This window comes from Gymnoscopelus microlampas, assembly GCF_963454915.1.
Source record: "Gymnoscopelus microlampas genome assembly, chromosome: 8".
NCBI classification, from domain to species: domain Eukaryota; kingdom Metazoa; phylum Chordata; class Actinopteri; order Myctophiformes; family Myctophidae; genus Gymnoscopelus; species Gymnoscopelus microlampas.
This window is the reverse complement of record NC_139945.1, coordinates 46,875,802-46,898,480: the sequence shown is the minus strand read 5'-3', so window position 1 is coordinate 46,898,480 and position 22,679 is coordinate 46,875,802. Positions and strand designations below refer to the sequence as shown.

The 22,679-nt window shown below is 41.6% G+C and overlaps 1 protein-coding gene across 3 annotated transcripts in view; it reads right to left on the bottom strand.

The window, feature by feature from the left end:
* usp32 (ubiquitin specific peptidase 32) overlaps positions 1 to 22,679 on the bottom strand; it is a 79,942-nt gene that overhangs the window by 16,253 nt on the left and 41,010 nt on the right. Inside the window, exons 7-23 of one of the 3 annotated variants that reach the window (XM_084065387.1) lie at positions 22,507 to 22,614; positions 21,979 to 22,094; positions 19,914 to 19,976; positions 19,341 to 19,424; positions 19,106 to 19,167; positions 17,374 to 17,476; positions 16,338 to 16,554; positions 14,832 to 15,010; positions 13,905 to 14,045; positions 13,090 to 13,207; positions 9,476 to 9,633; positions 8,558 to 8,639; positions 8,091 to 8,165; positions 5,582 to 5,720; positions 5,254 to 5,359; positions 4,193 to 4,366; positions 2,450 to 2,624 (exon numbers count right to left, since the gene is read on the bottom strand). In XM_084065387.1, the coding sequence (XP_083921513.1) occupies positions 2,450 to 2,624; positions 4,193 to 4,366; positions 5,254 to 5,359; positions 5,582 to 5,720; positions 8,091 to 8,165; positions 8,558 to 8,639; positions 9,476 to 9,633; positions 13,090 to 13,207; positions 13,905 to 14,045; positions 14,832 to 15,010; positions 16,338 to 16,554; positions 17,374 to 17,476; positions 19,106 to 19,167; positions 19,341 to 19,424; positions 19,914 to 19,976; positions 21,979 to 22,094; positions 22,507 to 22,614 (2,100 nt within the window). The remainder of the gene's footprint in view (positions 1 to 2,449; positions 2,625 to 4,192; positions 4,367 to 5,253; positions 5,360 to 5,581; positions 5,721 to 8,090; positions 8,166 to 8,557; positions 8,640 to 9,475; positions 9,634 to 13,089; positions 13,208 to 13,904; positions 14,046 to 14,831; positions 15,011 to 16,337; positions 16,555 to 17,373; positions 17,477 to 19,105; positions 19,168 to 19,340; positions 19,425 to 19,913; positions 19,977 to 21,978; positions 22,095 to 22,506; positions 22,615 to 22,679) is intronic. The other 2 variants (XM_084065388.1, XM_084065389.1) reach the window with 2 other exon arrangements.

Genomic DNA, 22,679 nt, shown 5'->3' with positions numbered 1-22,679 from the left:
CAAAGTGGGATTAAACGCAAAATGGCACTTGTAGAGGTTTGGATTGAGTTACCTTGACAGGATGTCAAGGTAACTCAACCACTTAACGTCATTCATGAAGAGAATGACGTTAAGTGGTTTTCTACCACCTCCATCCCTCAAAGTGGGATTAAACACAAAATGACACTTGTAGAGGTTTGGATTGAGTAACTCAATAGGATCAATAGTTGATCCATTGAATACAAAATTATAATTCAAAATATTCTCCCCAGATCTCAAAGTAACTCATTAAGCACACAGACGAATGCAAATAAAGCAGATTTATACAGTATAACATTACAAAACCCATTCATTTTTGGTTTCTTTTTTTTCAGTGACAGATCTGCAGAACACACTTGAATGAGGTTGAATATCCATCCAGTATATCTCTGCTGTCCAGCCAGAAACTGCTAACTCCAAAACGCTCATTGTTCAGGAAACGCAAAAACAAAATATACATTTTTCAGGAAATGAAGAAAACCTTATATTTTTAAAACAAAGCAATACTGCCTCATCAAAGTTGGTATAGTGACTTTATATATTGTCAGATACTTGCATGTGTCATTATATTATCAACACTTTAACCAAATCGCGGGTAAATCAACACTTTACCCAGCGCAAGTGGAGTTAGCAGTTTCAGACGAGCAGAAATCAAGCTGAAGTGGAGTTAGGTGTCCAAACAACAGTAGCTCCACTCGCTGCTGAGGGAGAGGTTTCAAAAGGGTACAAATTCTCAAAAGCTAACAATGGATCTCCAAGCTCACAATGCATCACAACAACGTGTGAATTAATGCCCTGATGCTTCATGCCACTTATTATATAGGCCTACAATAATAAACAGGACTTTAAATATTACAATAACTTCTGCAAAGAGGTAGTAGAATAGCGCGACAGAAATGCTATGAACGCCTTTCTTCTTGTCACATTGCTCTCCTCATTAAACACTTAATAGATTTTAGAAATATAATTACTTGTTTTCATAACATTAGCGTCAGTGCTAAGTTTGATAAACAGGTACACTGCATAGTTTTAACAGACTACGGGGAGCTTGTTTACGTGGTCCTCCTCCTCGTTGACTGCGCAACGCGCTCTACTCATGCTGTTGAAAAGCAGCGCTGTAGAGGAGAGGGGGGAGTTGTTTGTTTTTGACGGACAGTTTGAGGATCCAATGGAGTTGGGAGTTTTCGTCAGAGGCGCTTTTTAATACTTTTCATTGGTTCAAATGTTTTGATATTTTACACAGACCTAAAGGGTGTTCAATAGCCTTGATTTATGAAAAAAAAAATGAAAATGGAGTTAGCTGGTCCTGGCTGGACACCGACGATATGTATATGTGAGTTGGTCAGATTTGACTAATAAATGACTAATAAATGGAAAGAAGATTGAAAATCAGCAAACCTTGCTTTAACTACTTAAGCCCTATTAAAACATTTTCAACAATAGCCAATCTACACATAGCTGACCTATAAGCTCACAACATGTGTTGTGAGCTTGTAGATGAGCAAGTTTTCTTTTTAGCGGTGCCAACCGCTCTACACTTGACTTTGTCCGTATGTCCGTCCGTATGAGCCTGACGGCAAAGAAGAAACACATACAAACACACGCACACACACACACACACACGGACTTGGCGATTGCCTATGGCATCTCTCCTCTCATTGGCCACACGTGCCACTGCTTATCAAAGAGGGGTCCAGGGACCCCCAGCGTATGTTATGTCCGTCCGCCCGTTTAGAGCACAGGATTTCAAACAGCTATAACTCCAGTTCGCAGCATGCCACCAAGTCCTAATTTCATATGTGGACTTAGACCACCAATAGGGACGAGCATGAATTGCTGAAGTTATCAAAGCGGGGTCCAGGGACCCCCCCCGTATGTTATGTCCGTGTAAGCACGGGATGATGTCCGTGTAAGCACGGGATGAGCACGGGATTTTAAACAGCTATAACTCCAGTTTGCAGCATGGCACCAAGTCCAAACTTGGTATGTGGACTTAGACCACCAATAGGGACGAGCATGAATTGCTGAAGCCCCGCCCCCTCTGTCTTCCCATTGGCTGGCCTTTAAACAGCCATAACTCAAGTTCACAGCATGCTAGGGAGTACAAATTTTGTACATGGACTAAAACCACCAATAGGGACAAACTGTAATTACTTAAGCCCCGCCCCCTCTGTCTGCCCATTGGCTGGCCTTTAAACAGCCACCATTCCAGCTTGCAGCATGCTACCAAGTACAAATTTGGTAAGTGGACTCAGACCACCAATAGGTACGAACTGAAATGAGTTAAGCCCCGCCCCAAAGGCACCGCTTCCTTCACACAGGGTGTGATTTTTTATCTTTTTTTGGAAACATTTTGCCTATAATGAGTAATGAGCTGACCAAAACAGGGTAACCAGGTTGAAAGTGGTTAATATAACAGCCATTCCCTCACCAGTGATCTCCAGGTGCATGGAGCTGTCCATGGGCAGGGGCAAGGATAGGAAGTTGAAGGGGTCAAAGCGGGCGCTGATGTGACCGCACGTCTTACACTTCACCTGGGACTTGAGCTGTCCATGGAACAGGTCCACCACAATGGAGCGGTTCCTACGCAAGTGGTTTTCCCATGCCTTTGGACGCACATGGAGAAACAGAAATTCACGCACACAGACACACACACACACACACACACACACACACACACACACACACAGACACACACACACACACACACACACACACACATGGAAACAAAGAGAAAACACATCGACACACGCAACCACACACATACGGACAGACAGACAGACACACAAACACACACACACACACACACACACACACACACACACACACACACACACACACACACACACACACACAGATCAGACACTGATAATCTTGCTAATCAATTCAAGATAGCAAGAGAAGACAAACAGAAACATTAAGTCAACTCATTCAAATCACTCAAATCATTAAAGATTCAGTGCCACAGGCCTATTATTCCCTAGATAATGGTCATTGGGTATTATTGTTACATATACCGTTTTGTTTTCCCCAAAACTGTATATTTACTGTACAGTATGTGTTAAAAGGTTGTATTTGCTTGGGCACACCCAGCAGCTCATTAAGAATTCCATATTGGGACCTAAGGTCCTCCCACTTGCAGTCTCACAAAAGCATTACTCTCGCTACTCGTCTCGTTGCAAAAAAAGAAAATTGTGTTAAAACACTTCTCCTACTACTAAAACAACAACGCTGGTGTAACTAAAACATAGATTTGTATGTGTTGATTACATAGATGATCAAGAATGTATATTATACACCTGAAGATGTTTAGTCAAAATATTTGTGCTTGTTGAATAAAACTTCCTTTGCATTGTGTTGTAAGACTGATTTTGTATTTTTAACTTTGATCTTTTCACCATGGTTGACACGTATGCAATACTGGTGTGCGCCCTTTTTTTTTATTGAGGTGCATTCACCTCAGCGCAACAATTATTATTTTGAGCGATGCAATTCGAAATTATAGGTTATGGGAGGTATTGATATTTTCTTATTATTATATAATAATAATTAGCCCATGTTCTTAATGTTTGTGAATGTAAACATAAGGTTTGTCATGATGAAAGTACACAAAATAACACACTAAGCAAACCCAGCAAACTGTAGGCATTAGCTCAAGTAGACTGGATGCTAACTGCCGTTTTTAGTAATCACTCCAAAATAAAAATATCGGTGCAGACATATAACCCTTGTGCACGAGATGCAAATATATGTCTGCAGGAATGAGACAGGATGATGTTTCTTTAAGCTCAAATTATTTAGAGCAAATCTCAAACACATCTGAGAATGACATGTTTTATTGATTGTATAATTCAATAGATGCTAGTTATGATATACAGATGTATGTTGGTTACTATTTAGATAGATTTATGCTGTTCGCTTGTCCACAGATGCTAAGAATGTTATTTAGATTGCTAACTAGAGTTCATGCCACTTACGAGTTATTTAACTTGTAATGTTGAAATGTTTCAATTTTGTTTGTTACGTGTGAGTTACAGATTAACCAAATACGTAGATTAAGGACAGTTTAAAAAATAAGTGTAAAGTGTAAATGTCTGTCAGTCATTATAAAAATACATTAATGTACATTATCACGATGATACAACATGTCCTGTCATGTGTGGTGCGTGCTGACCTCAGAGGCAACCTCCCAGTCAGGTCTGCCATCGCTGTCCTTCAGCTCTACGTATGGTTTGTCATGGACGCGGTTCAGGTCCTCGTGCAGACCATCCAGGAGGAAGGCCAGCAGCTCCTGGGAGTCCTGCTGCTGGAAACCGTTGAACCGCGGTGCATACTTCGCTATCGTCCACTAGAGAGTAACAGGAACATAGAGGAAGTCACAAAACAAACAGTTGATGTAGTACTATGTGGAATATACCTTTTTCTATTCTGGGGGAACCTTAGCAAAAACTGCCGATCTACAAGCTCACAACATGTCACGTTGTAGATCGGGTATTTTTGGAAAAGATATTTGGTGTAGATGGGGGGAAAAAGCACTCCAAGTGAAGAGCCAACTCAGGTAAAGTTTACCTAGTGTAGAGGGTTTACAGGTTAAGGTTACGTTTCAGGCATTTCTGTTTTTATTTGAGGCAAGACAGTGAAAGCAGAGACATGCAACACAGGTCCTGAGGCCTTGTGGTTATAGTATGTGATCAGCACATCACTTGTTTATGACACCAATTTATGAGAGGAATATTGCACCCAAAAAACATTTTTATGTCAGTATCAGTTACTCACCTCGTTTTGTCCAGAATACCTGATGACGAAAGGTTTATATTAGCATGCCATCTAAGTCAGGACTTCAGTGAACTTGGCTACTTATTTAACAATATTTTGAGATGTGTTTGGGGTGTACAACACATCTCTGCAAGAGTATTTTGGACAATTTGTAATAAACGCTTGACGTTCTTCTTCCTAAACTTCCCTTTTCAACTTTTTTCATCAGGTATTCCTTGGGGTGAATAACTGATACAAATCTAATAATTTTTGGGTGTAGTATTCCTTTAAAGTTTACTTTATAACCTTTGTGCTTTTTTCTGAGAAAACCGGAACCGACAATGGAAAGAAACGACAGATAGCAGGGTTGACATACAACACAGTTCATGAGCCGAGTTCGACCCCATGTTATGATTAGCTCCGTGCTGGGTGCTCCTGTGTGCACTGACTGTATGAGTGTTATGAGAGCACGGTGCCCACCCTGAGTTTGAGTGGAGCTACATTCTTCTGGGTCCCATTCCACAGCTCCAGCACCAGGTCACCGTAACACTTGGCCATGTGACCTCGCATCCCAATGGGGTTGGCTCTGTAGGGTCAGTACAATAATGAGTTAGAGCAGTGGTTCTCAAAGTGGGGTCCAGGGACCCTCAAGGAACCATTTGATTCCATTTGTATACTGTCAAGAGTTAAGAGGGGTACTTGAAATTTTAACTATTGATTACCACTGAGTTAGAGGTTCTTCACAATAACAATACTGCTACTATACTACTAATGTTTAACTATATAACACTTTTCAAAGCGTTGTTACCTGTTCAGCTCGTACAAATGTCTCCCTGAGATGAAGTAGTCAGTGAGCGGCTTAGTGTTGCTCACACACTGGATACTGGAGTTCATAAAGCAGGTGTTTCCAAGGTTACTAAGGCCTGTGGCTCCTTTCTCTGTGGGGACTGGACGAGAGAAGGGAGGGGGGGGGGCTCATTAAGTTACCATGACAACCACGTCCTAAAGGCAATTTATGCGTTGTGTGACAAGTGACACTCGACACTTTGTTGTTACTATATATCTCTAGGTTAACCAAGCTGTACTATTGTCCACTTAAGCTTTATATACAGTACTTCGTTGTATGTAGATTTGCTATTTTCACAAAAAGTTTGATAATGGCATGCCCAAAATAAGGGTCACCAGCTTGAAAGTGGTTAAGATGCAGATACCTCCTCTCCTAATAGCTCTTCAAAGATGTCCATTTTGACAAAGTAAACACTGTCAGTACAGTTGGTCACTGCATTTTTGTTGCGGTTCTATTGAGATAGATTTCACTTTTGACGTCACATTTGTTGTGTGACATGTTTAGATTAGCTTAAAAGTATTATTTGCTAATTAAAATGTGACAAAAATACATTTTGTGTCTACAAACATTTTGTGTGCCAACAATAATATATCATTATAATAATTATGGCTGAAGGAAAACGCATCAGTAACTGTCTTGGTGTGATACCACACCTGTATTTGGTTGGTCAATGAGGCACTTGCCTGACGCTTAATATCATGCCAATTACTGTATCAATCATCAGAAAAACTAATTGCTTAGATGCTTCAACTGTATAATTAACTGAGCTTCATCAGCAGCAGGCTATATGTTTAGAAGAACCAGAGCTGAACCATCCCACAGCTGTGGGAGACAGCATTTATCGAATATAAAATCACAAAGCGAAATTAAAACTACAATTAATGGCTTCAGTAATAATGTAGAACTACAGCTGTTTATGCATCACATCTTTTTCTAGAAGTGTATGTCCCATACGATTGATTAGAATATTTTTTCTATTGTAGCATTGAGTGATTTCAATCCATTTGTGATGTATTGACTAGTAGAATGCAAATAATGCTTAAAAAGTCTTTAATACTATTGTATATATTATGTCTGCTAACTGGTTGAAGCACCAGATCACACTTTATTGTAGTTTCACACTGTGCATGGCTACTGAACTGGCACTCAATTTGGACAAGCCATCACAGATCCTTGTTACCCTGACCTTAACCACACCAAACCCATGCAACCTAACCGCCTAAAGTCTAAACACAACCATTTTAACCTTATACTGCTGTAAAAATACAGACTTTCAAAGCCATATAACAGCCTTATGAGCTACCTTCTCAGAAATAAAGCCACTTTTGTTAACAATATACTTTAAATCCCAGGCTGTTGCTGCTCGAACAGCTTTCCTTTCCCCTTTCCACTTCAATGTTTGCCAGATCAGCAGGACTCATAAATGTCCATGTTTTCCTGAATCAACTTCCAGTAAAGTGAAATCCTGAACCAGACATGGCCTTCGTCATACTGTAGTTTTACCATCACAACGCCTGGTTTCTGGATCGATCCCATGAATCTCAGCAAGGAAGCTCATTTGGAGTCAGATATGGGGTCTGGCCCTGCTCCTCTCAGCAATGATTTACTAAAATCACTGCTTGCACCAATGGATTGGTCAATGTAAAACCAATCACAGTAATTCAATTGATTTGAAATGAACTGCTAATTGGTAAATGAAGCTCTTGCTGAAGCAAATCCAGTCAGAAGAAGCATGAAGACATCCTGAACTTTAACAAAAACTTTTAACCTCGTTAATGGCTCACTTTTTAATTTATTGATGCCGTGAACTGATGAAACCTCGAAAATCTAACTTGCTGTCAGAAAAATCACAGCAATTCACCCGGCTGCCATTTTGTTGTCAGCTTGACGCTCCATACTGGCATGGCATCTTCAGTAGATTTGTCAACCATCCGATAAGGTGTCTCAGACATTATACTATTTGGATCTACTGCCATGAAGGAGGGTCCAGCGATAACGTTTGAGTAAGGGCGAATGGTTGAGATTTGTGGAATCTGGATCCAGGGTAACATTGGAGTACGTTCAAAGAGGAGATTGTGTGCACATCTTGTACCTGTATTTAGGCCAGGTGCTGGACATCAAGGCAAGAATCAAGGAGAAGAGGGTAAAACTTCATCAGGCAAATATATTTGCCCGATTAAGTTCGAAACGTTGCGCCATTAAATAAAATACGTTTTGGGAGCTTTAAACCAGTGTGCAGATGTTTCACCCTCTTCTCCTTTGATTGGATGTCCTGCCTAAAAAAACTCTGGCTAACTAAATCTAACTTATTTTATCAATCACTTCATAGAACACAGAGTTTTGTTTTAAGCCATGTTTTGAATACTTTGGTTATGTCCAATTCTTTTACCTGTGATATGATACAGATGTACATGTAATCGCATGCTTCCTCTCTAACCCTTCATGGTGGGGGGTTTAAGTCGGAGCTTACCTTTGTGTCTGTCCATCTTACTGCTGTTGGCGATGAAGGACATCTCCTCTGGCCAGCTCATGTCTTTGTTCCTGACTGTGGAGAAGGAGACATGTTTTCCTTGGTAAACTTTTCACCATCACTATATATTTTTGTTGTTGTTTGTCACCTCCCCAATGTAGTTATCAACAATTCCCCCCATTTGTACGACCCCCACAATCCCCGCCCATTGGTCTGTGGAGGGTGTGTAGATAACCACATGACTCCTATTATATGAAGTCTCCAGTTAGGATTTTCACCAGGAAGAGTGTAATGCATGCGGACATCTCTCCCAGTTCCTCACTAGTGCAACAACAAGGACACAATCCCCTGCTGGCTTCCAACCCATGAATACTGTCTTGTTGGAGCTCCCAGCCAAGCCGGAGGGACCACTATCCGGAAGTGAACCCAGGTCACTGCTAGTTTGCCACCCAGAGCCGTGTACGTACCCTCAATCACTAAATGCTGGTCATCCTGGATCTTCAGACTCTCCAGTGTGTGGTCTTCATCGTCCAGGAGGGTGAGGTAGTTCTGGAGACGCACACACAAAAAAGAAATGCCATTAATGCCTCAATTTTAATTTGTTATCTGTGTCACCCCAACATTAATGTTGGTGCCTGAAATATATGGAGTAAATATTAAAACAGCTGACTTGTTTGTGTGGGAAGCACAACTAATTAAAAACAAAAGTTTATTCAAAACAAAATGAACAAATCCTTTGGCAAAGTGTTTTATCTCATAGGTCGCTCGGTTGGCGCAGTGGTATAGTGTATAGTGCCTGCCCAGCAGCGCGGAGGTTGTGGGTTTGAATCCACCGTGGTGCATCCGGCTTTGTCGAGCGTCTACTCTACACGAACACAATTGGCCCCGTGTTCGGGGGAGGGAAGCCGGCGGGGAAGGTGATAATAGGCTCTCTGCACAGCAGCCATATTGGGAATGAATTGGGCCCCTTCCTTACTTCCTTCACAGCTGTTACCAATAATACTAATTAAGGCTCTGTTCCATTTAGTGTAGCACAGTGGTTGTCTTATTTTCAAGGACCCCCATAACTCTGAGAGTGTACAAATGGAACCAAATGGACCCTTACGGGTCCATTTGGTTCCATTTGTCATAGGGAGCAGGCCCAACGCTCAGCAGGGAGCGTTGGGCTCCTCACTGGCAGGTGAGTCAGTAGGATACAACAGCAGTGACAACACAGTAATGTGTGTGGGGAGGAAGCAATTGGCAAAACGACTACATTGGGTAGGAAAAAAGGGGTAAAAAGAACAAAGAAAAAGAAAAGTTTTGTATTACATGCTCTGTTTGTAATTTCCCTTGGATGCCACTGACTGGTAGGACCTATGGCACTATACTGCAGCGTTGCCCACCTCACTGTTGTACAGCCACAGTCTCATGTCCTCCTCTTTGATGCGGAGTCTCTGGGACAGGTAGAGGTGGATGTCCTTGATGGTGCCCATGCGGCTGAAACAGCCTGTATATGCCAGCACCCTCTTCAGGGGGGCGTTGGGGGAGGGTACATTACCTGCTGGGGAGAGGAGTGAAGGGGGGAGGAAAGGGGAGAGACCGGAAAAAAAAGAGGGGGGGGGAATCTTCATTCATTCTGCTTTAGAGCAACTACTGTAGCACATGACTGGGATTACTGGGTGTCGTGCGTCATTCATACAAATCTGGGAACCCATAGGCAAAAAAAAGAAGAAGAAAAAAAGCAGCTGAATCTGTCTTGAGAGATCACATTCATACTAAGGGAAAAAATATATTTATTTTGCCGATGGGTTCCCAGATTGCATTCATACAAACAGAAGACAAATCATCTGACATGCTGTACTTCCATTCCACGGTGGATGCCGTGCAATGCACTGTGAACAATTTGCTGGTGTGTGTGATCCAATGTACAGTATGTTAATCTGGCCCGTTTCCATGTAAGATGCACCCACTTTCAGGCTCGCTCGCGCGCGCACACACACAGACACACACACACAGACACACACACACACACACACACACACACACACACACACACACACACACACACACACACACACACACACACACACACACACACACACACACACACACAAATGGAGGACCACTGACCTCAGACCAGCATAGACATTTAACACCAACATTACCATTGTTCATTGTGTGTGTTGAGGATTAGTTTTAAGGAAGCAGCAAGAAAGAGCCTCTGTGTGAATCAACGAAGACTTGATTTGATAAATTAACAAATTAGTGCACACCGTACACGCAGATTGGATTCAATTGGAATCAATCAATATTAGTCCAGTTAATCAATTATGAAACAATTTGCAATTCGTTATTGATTTCGATGTAAGAGCCAAAACGAGCAATTATATTGGTTGATTATGAATTGTTAAAAATAAATAACACATGTGCTTTTCTATGGGCACAGCCTTGTGATTAACATGACATGTTAATGAGCAGGCTCAGGGACAGTTTCTATCCTCCATAGAGGATTTTTGATCTGAAAACGGTTAAAGACCATACAGACTGTGACTCCCTTATCCCCATACATCCTCACATACTGTCAGAGCATGTGTAGATCGACAGCATTCAGCATTATACTGCACTGCTCACTTCTGCCACTAATGCAACCACTTATGGGGCTGCACTATAAAAAGAAAATAAATTGCCAGCTGAGACACCGTAGCTCACCCTTAACAATTAGCCTATAGCTTTTATTTTTAACACTACATACTTGATTGCAGTTGGCAGTGCACTGCGTGCACTCAGTTTTAAAATCTTGAAAAAATGTGAATATGCCCATATGTTTTTTTTCCTCTGTAACATGCCGTAAAAATGTATACCATAATAATATAATTTATTTTATCCTCAAGATTCATTGTTGACATAATGCAAGTCGTCACGTTGTCAGTCAGTCTAGTCTCTGTTGTAAAGTTTGCACTGCACTCTGCGGCTGCTCCAGATGTAACAAATGTTAACTCAATCAACCGAGGAAATCCCCTTTTCTCCCAATTGAAAGCCTTTGGCAAAATGGTTTAATTCAGTCCTTGCCACTGTACACTATATACAGTATATACTGTGTGTGTGTGTGTGTGTGTGTGTGTGTGTGTGTGTGTGTGTGTGTGTGTGTGTGTGTGTGTGTGTGTGTGTGTGTGTGTGTGTGTGTCTGTGCGTGCGTGTATAGATAGAAAGATAGATAGATAGATAGAGACAGACAGAGAGAGACAGACAGACAGACAGACAGACAGACAGACAGAGAGAGACTTATTATATGTATTTGTTTTAACCAAACTGTTGAAGTACAAGAACTGTCTGCTATGTTGCTACAGCTGTATAGTTACATGTACACTAGTCACCACAGAGAGAAGATCTATGTTAGAGGTTTGCCAGGGGCTCATCCCTGCTGGTGGCACTGCAGAGCAGCTCTGTCAGTCTAGTTGAATGCTGGGGAGCCAATGCGCTCCGTTGGGGTTTTAAGTGTGCACTTTATCTTGAAATGTGATAGGTGGCACTTGGTTAGATCACAGTGTTAAAGAGACCACACAGTACCGAGCTGCACATCCACGATCACATTAAACCACAGCTAGTGTGTGCATCTCCGCTCTACGCTTTGTCATCAATCATGTCTTTTCCTCTGCCATATCCAGTAATATATTCATGTGGCATTATGGACAACAACCACACATGAGGGAATTATATGAGATTTACAGTGGCCGGGACTGGTTTAATTGTCAATGACTTCATTATAGAAGGAATGAAACCCTTTGGCAAAAGGCTTTCAATTGGCAGGAAAGTGGATTTACTGGATTGATTGAGTTAAGATGTGCATATCTGGAGCAGCCGCAGCGTACAGTGCAACCTGAAGCTGGAATGATTAGAAACGTGATGGCTTACATTATGTCACCAATGTGACTGATGGAAAATGGGAAATTATATAATTATGGTATACATTTTACTGCATGTTACAGAGAAGAGAAATAAATCATATGGGCAAATAAATGAATAAATCAAGATTGTAAAGCACACAACTGTGTGCAGCACTCAAATACATACTGTTAAATACATATTTAAGCTCTATATACTTTGTTGTACGATAAATAGCAAAAAAAAAACAAGCTCACTACACACTGTGTGCGTGTAGATCTGCTCTTTTTGAAAAGAGGTTCGGGCCCTCATATCTAAAGTTCGGGCCGCTACGTGGCCCTTTCGTCTACGTCGCACCAACGATACGACTGATATGCCCATATATGGAGAGCCCTGATGTCATCAGTATATGCCCATATATGGGCATGCTGATATGCCCAAATACATGGAGAATTCTGTATCTGTCAGTCCTTGCCCCTTTCATGCCCATATATGGAGATCCCTGATGTCATCAGTATATGCCCAGATATGCCATCCCTGCATTGGGAACTCATTATATGGTTAGGACTGAGTCATAGTGACATGAGCGTGATGTCAGAGGTCTGCCCACCCACCCACCCTCCCATTAGCCAATTATAATATAGGATAATGGCATGCCAAAAATAGAGACACCTTGCTGAAAGTAGTTAAGGGGAGCTATGATGATTCAGCTGGCAGGTGTGTGACCACAGAACCGTTCATGATGTTGTTAATGTCCATATTATGTCCCTGTGCTCCACAGTGCCTCATCTTCCCTGTCGTTGTTCACTGTTCTAACAAGGCTAAAATACAAGCATCTTTAAAAAACATGCTTGTTAACAACATTTTTACAACAAGGTCTGTGCGAATAGAAAAACTGTGTATGGAGCCAATCTGAGTAGCTTTTAGCGTGATCAGCAGTCCCTCCCCTTTGTGGGCCACTGGTTCATTTCACAGCTCACTCCAGATCACTGTCTAGGCTGGATCAGTCCACTCAACACGGATTAGAGAGGGGTGGGTGTTTTTTGACGGCGGTCTCCTGTCTTGCTGCAGGCTTACGTTACTGTACCTCGCGGCGGGGGTAAATGCGGAGGGAACATTCTCAGGCTCGTCATACCCATATTGACCCAGATGTTGGACTGGGGGGAACGTGTGGCTGGCTGCTGCCGCAGGAAGAGCAGGTAGCGTGGGAAGAGCTCCAGCTCCTCTCGGCCTGTCTTACTCTGCTGTATCACCTGGACAAGGAGAGGAGAAGGTTTAAGTCAGAATATGGAACCTCAACCTTTTAACCACTGTCTCGGTTTGTTTCCAAGTAGCATCACTAACTATGAAGCTGCTTACTGTAAGTCGCTCTTGATAAGAGCGTCTGCTAGTCTAAATTGTAAACTACAACTTTTTTTAATAACTTAATAAATACAAATTATTGTGCCTAGTTCAACATGAATTAATAATAAATGGGAGTAAATGCTTCAACAAGTCTTCTAACCAGACTTGTAAGAGTGTTAAACATCAAATTAAATATACCAAGACTAATCATACAGGAGTATTACAACCAAAACTTTACAACTATTATAGATGATGACAATTACAGTAGTGATGCAAACAAACTCATTTTGTTTGATTTTGCTGGGAGGGACTGCTGGAGGGACTGCTGATCACGCTAAAAGCTACTCAGATTGGCTCCATACACAGTTTTTCTATTCGCACAGACCTTGTTGTAAAAATGTTGTTAACAAGAATGTTTTTTAAAGATGCTTGTATTTTTAGCCTCGTTAGAACAGTGAACAAGAAATAAGCTTTTAAACTTAAAAAAAATGTAAGGCTTAAACTTAAACCATATATAAAACCTTTTAAGGTATAGGATTTACAATTTGATTTAATTATTTCAGGATTTGCTGAAACACACGTAATATACAAGCTGTTGGTCCTTACCGGTCGAGGCAGGCTAAGGTTGGCACCGTACCAGTGGTACAGCGCCCTCCACACAGGTTCTGGGACCGTCTCAAAGTCTCGCCCCGGCACCAGCTGTAAGGAGCGCTTCAGCCTCCCGCCCTCCATGGTCAGAGTAGGGGCCTGAGGTTGACGACAGAACAGTATGGGTAGACAAGCATGCAGAGATGAGCACACAACACAACAGCACAACACACACGTTACTGTCTGCATTCTCCAATTACAGATTATACAGATAGACAGTTTCCTAATGCTGTGCACTAGATGGCAGGGCTTTGTCATACTGCTGATAAGACAATGAAGGAAAGAGGCACCGTCTATTCTCTGAGAGCCTCTGCTACAAAATGGGAGGACCGGCTCCCAATTAGCTATAACTTTGGAGATGGAAATCACCAAAGATGACCACTTCCCACAAATGTAACATCCAGTAGCCGTAATGTGTCTTGTCTCTGTGTGGTGAAGCGCGCAAACACTGGTAGGAAATAATGTATGAACAGTTTGTGAATAATTCCTGTGTGGAAAGGTAACACCAATGTGTAGGTGCATGCACATTATGTTTGGGAAAAAGGCAAATGCTATTTTTCAGTCATGTGAGGGTAAAAGTGGTGGCAGCCAGGGGCCTCCACATGGAAAGGAGATGGAAATGAGGACGGAAATAAAATCAATTCCAATTAATTTCAGAAGATTACGCTAAATCACACCGTATTTTAAGAACTACCACCCCCACACACAAAGCCGGCGCTAGATCATTTGCTATCTAGACAAACCAGGCGAAATTCCTGTGCATTGTTGGGAATATATTGTAGCACCAACATCTGATTTGCGCTGGTGCAATGGCCGCGGAAGATGGGGCCCAGACTCTCTCTCTCACAAACACGCACACACACACACACACACACACACACACACCTTCATAGGGTCAGTGACGACCAGTGACTGGTTGTCGATGGCCCCAGGTCTCTGTGCTGCGAGATGGGGGTGCAGGTGACCGTTAGCCCCAGAGAAACATTGGTTGTTGTTGTCTGACATGTTGTGTTGACGGGCAAAACAGCTGTCTGTGGCCGAGGGAGCTACCTGGGGACTCATAGCTGGAGGGGAACAGGCATTACAATCACACACACATATATTTTGTAAAAAAGACAGTCTACAGTGTGTTCGTTTTGTATATCACTGATAGGAGTGGTATGTGTAATGTGTTCTTTGAATGTTTTGTAGATGTTATTGTCTTATAACGCAATGCAAGTTTACTTGTATAGCACATTTCATACACAAAGCAAAGGCAATGCTTATGCTTTACATAAGGTATTAAAGGCATTTAAATACATACAGTAAAAGGCATTTAAATACATTCAATTACAGAAATAAAAAATACAATTGGCTTAACAATTATGGTCATGATGTATGTAATTATAGGCATTTGTTAGGAGTACGGTATTGTGCAAGAGCATTTTATACAATAAATATTTTAGTAACCCTTCGGTGGTATAGACCTCTGCACTATTACATTGTACATTGTTATATGTCACTTAACTCATTCCCTGCCTAGAACGACTAAAATGACTTCTGTCCCATAAGCCATGCCTGCCTAGAACGACTTTTTTTGAATTTGACCAAAAGACCAAGGAGATATGATTTTTCGAAGATCTAGACTCCCATCCACTTCCTTGTTAACTTAAAACTTAAAAATGCTGTATCTCGGCTCCTGAGTACTTTTTTTTTTCAATGAAAAATCTTGGCAGTGGGCAAACGCGGCCAGAAATAATTCAGGCAGTGAATGAGTTAAAACATGATTGTATGTAACATATAGCTTATAACATGTGATTGTATGTAACGTATTGCTAAGAACGGTTGATTGTATGTAACATACAAGAGCACCTACTGCCTTGACAGTGGCTAATGGGGATCTAAATAAAACATTATAGCTGAAAATAGCACAAAGTGCAATGATATACAGCAATAATTCATTTAGGGATGGAGGGTGCAAATGGGATTCGAGCATCGATGAATTCTGGGGGGTTGATAGAAGAATGTGAATATATCGCCCCACCCTCTACGGACTACTCAATAGCAAAAAGAAAAGTGGAATAAATCACCAATGGTCAAGTGTTTTTAACCCATTAAGACCGGAAACGCATCCGTGTCATTTTCAGATTTATTTGGCTATTCAAAAATAGCAGAGTGTCGCGCTATGAGCTTTGAGTTACAAATCTTTACTTCTGGGGGACCCAGGAACAAAATGTTTTGAGATGGGGGTCCGCGGCCAAAGACATATCATTTTGGGGGTCCTTGACATGAAAAGGTTTGAGAACCACTGATACAGCAGCAGGATTTAGAAGACATTTTGTAGAATCGGCCTCAGGTCTTAATGGGTTAAAGCAATACTCTATAGATTGATAAATAAAAGCGTCGACCCACCCGTCTCTGTGGCCTCAGAAGCACTGGACACAGCATCTGGGGACCTCTCCTCAGAGGGGCTGCCCAGGCTGAGGAGTCCCAGTCCCCCCAGACCTCCTCCTCCTCCCATCCCCAGCCCTGGAGGGGCCGTGGCCAGTGGGCTCCGCAGGGAGCTGAGGATGGATGGCTGCTCAACCACGATGCCCTTGTGCTCCTGGATGACAGGACAGGGTTTCCCCTGTTATATTTGATATATTTGTTATATTTGTTTATGTGTTTGAAACGTTTCGTGTATGGACTCAGAACTAAAACAGCAGTGACAGCTTAGAACGATGTTGGTCTGATCTAGCGAGTTCATTCTAAGCAGTTATCTCACTATAATATAATGCATATTATTATGCATCCATGTTTTATGTTACCACTTCTCAACTTGTTTTCTTTATCTCCCACATGTTGACCTTCTCATTGAGGTAGCCACCCAGTACTTACAAAACAATGTTCCGCTATTCTTATTGTTCGAGGTCTTGGACCCTAAGAGATTGTCCATGACACAAGTTTTGGTCAATATCCATCAATTAAGAAACACAGTCAAGTGATCAACTGTACCCAATTAAATGATATCATCAAACTGCTCCGTTTACATTTTACATGTTCAGACATTTACCTGATGCTCTCATCCAGAACATAAAAATCTAAATTAAAAGAGAAAATGTAAAGAAAGCCCTTGCACACACAGACCGTTTTATTCACACAAACAAAATTGACTAAGAACATTTAAACTGAAGAAACACTTTATGATCTCTTGCACACCTGTGGCTGTGACGGTGAGGGATTTCTTCAATGGAAATCAGTTTGATTCTTTTTTTTTCAGATGCGTTAAAAAACAATTGAAAACTATTCTATCAGACTCAGTGTACAAACCTTAACTTTGCAGTTCTCCTACATTCCAAGCAGCCAATACAAAAACATAACAAGGACCCCTGTGACCACAGAGGGTCATGGAGCAGGTTAAAAAGGTTGCTTTTTAAAGAGATGCTGCTTGTTTAACGCTGCTTACATATTTGACGTAGTCCTTCCACTGTTGCCACCAGAGCATGGAGATGAGGAACCAGTTCTGACCTGGCTGGAGCCCATGTCTGCTCTCCCTCTCCAACCAGCCCCTACAGGCCGAACAATGGATAGACAGAGACACAGACAGACAAAGAAAAAGACAGATAGGTGAGTGCATCCGGGGGTTTAGAAGAAGTACAAACAGCAAAGTTACATGGTTGTCCACCTTCTCTGTATCGCCACGTGAACTTTCGCTGGACATATCAATGAATACTACAACACCCAGAATGCTTCGCCCTAGTCCTCCCTCTTTCTTTTTAAAATATTTGTACGGTTTTATTATTACCTATGCTGCTGCATTGTCTGAAGGAAGCCGAACAAAAATAAGTTTTACTCTTATGTACCTGTACACAAGATGTAACAATAAAGCACAACCTTGAACCTAGTTCATGACAATATTCGTTACTTGTGGTCTCTCTATCTGCCAGGGGAGACGTAATATAGCTGCTGCAGACCGCAGAATGAACATGAAGGAAGTTACGTTTCAAACTCTGCTAGTAGTTCTCATGCCACACCAGTGATGTCAGAATACATCACTGGGTGGCATAGTAAACTAGGCTGCTACAGCTTGCTACAGCAATACGTGCCATTACCTATGACCAGGGGTGCACATAACTGGTGCGCATGCGTCGTCAAAATGCATGCTGCGCGGCACATCAGACGAAGGGAAGCGCTCTCGCGTACCAACAGCGGGGGCAGGAATTTACTTCCTGAAGCCACACTCACACAATCACGCTAAAGCACGCGTCGGCCCCATACGCGCCCCATACACAGCCATTAGGCGGAGGGGGAGGGGACGCATGCTGCACGTGATTGTGTGAGTGTGGCCTCGAATCCTGACACACAAACACAGTCAGTCGCGCGACTCGCACGCAGCAAGCTGCTGGCTGTGTTACAGGCACTCGCCACCGATGATGAACGCATCGTGATGGTGCAAAATATGCCGTGAACATCCCAATCTGGCGGGTAAAAGCAGCGCCTTTTATACAGGGACAAAGAATTTCAGTCACCCAGCTTTTGATAAGCATGAGAAAAGCAAAGAGCACATCAACATAGTGCAAACAATTGATAACAGGAGCAGGCAAGTTATCCATGTATCCCTCTTTTATCCATCCTGCGAGACGTGTCGCGGCAAAATGTATTTATTTATTTCTTTTGTGCGCAGTAACATATCCAGGTGCTCCCCTGAGAACTAGACCAAAAACGTTATGTGCACCCCTGCCTATGACTTTATTAGTCATAGGGGATGGCATGTCTATAAAATGTTCTATGTATTGCTGTTGGTTGAAAATCCGATGGAAACCAACAAACACATTTCTTTTGGTACATTGTCTCGCTGTTCCATAGAATACCGGTATTGTAATTTGGTGATTTTCTAGGAAGCCACTGGATTCCATTAATTTCAGTACGGTATGAAAATCAACTTGCAGACTTGAAGCTAATGCATATTAAAGTGTGTATCGATTTGAAAAGTCTAGATGAAAATAGGCTCTAGATAATAGATCAATTTAGGAATGAAAATTATTATTATTATTTATTGATAATAATAATAAAACCTATTTCATCCCATGGGGGAAATTGCTTCACATGATCTCCCGTTTTAGTCGGTAATAGTCATGAAAAGACAACAAAAATGGAGCCAAAGAGTTACAACTAAAAGGTGTCACAGAGACAAGTACCTGATTATCTGACCCTCCTCCTCAGGGGTCGCAGGCCTTAACCCCAGGACTATATGGCAAACCTGGACAATGGACGAGACAAGGACACAAATTTCAAAACATTTACAAATAAAGACATGAGTTTCACGTGTGTGTGCGCGTGTGTGAGTGTGAGAGTGTGTGTGTGTGTGTTGTCCTCCCAAAACATGGGAAAATTACGTAAATGTGTTACGTGTACAAGCATAAGTGTACTGACCTGGAAGAGCAGGTTGAGGAATTCATTAGCCAGAGCACTCTTCACACTCCAGATCTGGTAGTCCTCCAGGGTCAGGTGACCCAACTGGACAAGAAACATACAACAACAAATGTCAGAGATCAGCATCCTAAGATTAACACTACTAAATACATATTATTATAGTAATTATTGGTCAAAAATACAGAACTGTCAACTGGAGAATATGGATTTACGTAATTCGACTGTTGAACAAAAAACTCAGGTCCTTACACTACTCTACCAAGTTTGACCAAACATATCGCTATGACCGACAAACAGATGCCAGTGATTACAATGCACCCGCTACACTGGCTGCAGGTGTTAAAATGTAAACACAGTTAAGAGCACCTAACCAAGATCACCCTAACAAAACACATGCAGAACATCCTCCTGTTACTACAGAACTGGCTGGCTGGCTCTGGCCACCTGCCCACTCAGCTTAGAGAACATTGGTTGCAGTGATTAAAAAAACAAGAAAAGGTTAAGATTCAATGGTAAAGGGTCCTGCCTCCTGACAGGACCCACCAATCATCACTAAGCCTGGGGGAACCTCACCTTGGTGGTGTCGTGCATCTTCAGAATGCCCTCCACTATGTCCGACACACTGCTGTGCAATTCCTGAAATGGAACAGAGCATTTGCAGTGGCACTGTGGATAACACAAATCATATTACCCATCGCAATTACTAGGATATCTCTGCTGTCCAGCACGAACCTGCTAACTCCAAAACGCTCATTGTTCAGGAAACGAAAAAACAAAATATACGTTTTTCAGGAAATGAAGAAAACCTTATATATTTTTAAAACAAAGAAATACTGCCTCATCAAAGTTGGTATAGTGACTTTATATATTGTCAGATACTTGCATGTGTCATTATATTATCAACACTTTACCCAAATCCAGCGCAAGTGGAGTTAGTTGTTTCAGACGAGCAGAAATCAAGCTGAAATGGAGTTAGGTGTCCAAACAACAATAGCTCCACTAGCTGCTGAGGGAGAGGTTTCAAAAGGGTACAGATTCCCAAAAGCTAACAATGGATCTCCAAGCTCACAATGCATCACAACGTGTGAATTAATGCCCTGATGCTTCATGACACTTATTATAGAGGCCTACATTAATAAACAGGACTTTAAATATTACAATAACTTCTGCAAAGAGGTAGTAGAACTAGCGCAACAGAATTGCTATGAACTCCTTTCTTCTTGTCACATTGCTCTCCTCATTAAACACTTCATAGATTTTAGAAATATAATTACTTGTTTTCATAACATTAGCGTCGTGTGATAAACAGGTACACTGCATAGTTTTAACAGACTACCGGGAGAAAAACCCTGCTGCTCCGTGTTCCTCCTCTCTTAGTTAGCTGGTTCGTCCTGGACACCGACGATATACAGGGGTGACACGACGTAAAATGTATAAATCAAATCATCAGACAATTGAATAAAATAATTGGTTTAATGATATATCACGTAAACATTTCTTTGCCGTTTATGACTTCATAAAGTATGAATCAAATACCATCGGCATCTTCTCTCATTTTGTGTCTCTTTACACTGTCTGTCTTTATACTTTTCCTAATAGTCTGCCAATGGCCGTGGAGCTCCTGTTTGCTCTTATAAAAATGAAAATATAATTTAGAGACAACCACAAATGATTCTACCTGAAAAGAATTGGCATTAAAACACACAACAGAGTCAGCCCCCCAGCCATACCTCTGAGATCATAGCAAATGGCTGATTTTCACAACAGGAAACTGGGTCAGAAACACTACTTCTCATTTACACTGTTTTCTCTCTCTGGCTCTCTCTCTCTCTCCCTCTCTCTCTTTAATGTTTATTTTTAAACATGTCTACTTTATTAGATACAATGGAGAGAGACAGGAAACAGGGCGGAGAGAGAGAAGGAATTTTTATGAGGGGAATTATGTGCCTATGTTGTGTCCACACAACATTTTATTGTTGTTGAAGTTGTCTGTGATACACTGATGAGACCTTCTACATTCTAAAAGCCAACACACAATATGCATTTTGCCAACAACAGCATGCACCGTTTACCGTTGTACCGTTTCTCCCCTTGTTTGTCATCTTGTTATGTAACATCATTTAACACTAGACAGGTGCCCGTTGGGTACCGGCTTACTCGGGAACGATGCACGTTGGCAATGATGCAAATAAGGAATGCATGCCCGTTTTACCCGTTATACCCATTGTCAGAGTACCCGTTGGCCATGTTTTGTGTTACCACTTCTCAACTTATATTCCTTATCTCCCAAATTTCATACTGTAGGTAATCCAAACACATTTGAGAAAATAACCACATTTTACATGGTCTGATTACAGCTAAAAATATATATTTTGACCCATTGGAAAAAGAAAGGCTCCAACATTTAAACATTGGCTCAATGAAATGTACACTTCACCTTGAAAAAAGAAGGTACCGGTGTCCTCATAGTGTGTATGTCAAATGTGTCATATTTCCAATGTGTCCATATGTTCAATTTGTCACTCAGTATTTATGTCCAATATGTCCTCATATAGTGTGTCTATATATCCAATGTGTCATACAGTGTGTCTATATATCCATGTGTCGCACAATGTGTCTTCAGTCTGTCCATACTTACGGAGAGCGTGTCCGTGCGATTGTCTTTCCACACCTCCAGTAGTGCCACAACCATCTCGTGGAGCTCATCTCGAGACAGAGCTCCATCTCGGTCCACATCAAACACTTTGAAACAAACTGTGAACACAACACAACATGTACTGTATATGACATCCTTGTAAATTACCCAAAGGGCGTCTTTTCTGCAACAAACACATTCTGTTATACATTTGTATTCATCTGTGTGACAGAAGGTGCATTGTTTAGGCCATTAGCCGTTGAATCTCACGTTCCAATATGTTGCCAGTTCCAAGCGTGCAAATGTAATTTCAAGCATTGATGACATTTTTATGACAAAGATGATTATGTACCAACAGCTACACATTATCAACTGAATCTGGACAACAAGAGTAGAGAAACTTTTGCACCTACAACTCAATAAAACCCAGTTCAGTGAAGATAAGCAGCAGTTTCTTCTTAAAATAAAAACGTATCTGTAAAACACCTAAGGGAATCACTAATCATAGATAGAAAAGATGGAAGGGCTCACATTTCTGTCTTTCAGCGACGGGCCCCCTGCAGCACGCAGACAGACCACAAGAAATCTCTTTGAAGTCGATGTGATTGTCGCGATTCTCATCAAAGGCATGAAACAAGCCTGCAATCCAAGATCAACATTATTAGTCATTATACAACAGGTTGCTCCGACCAAGCAATCTGATT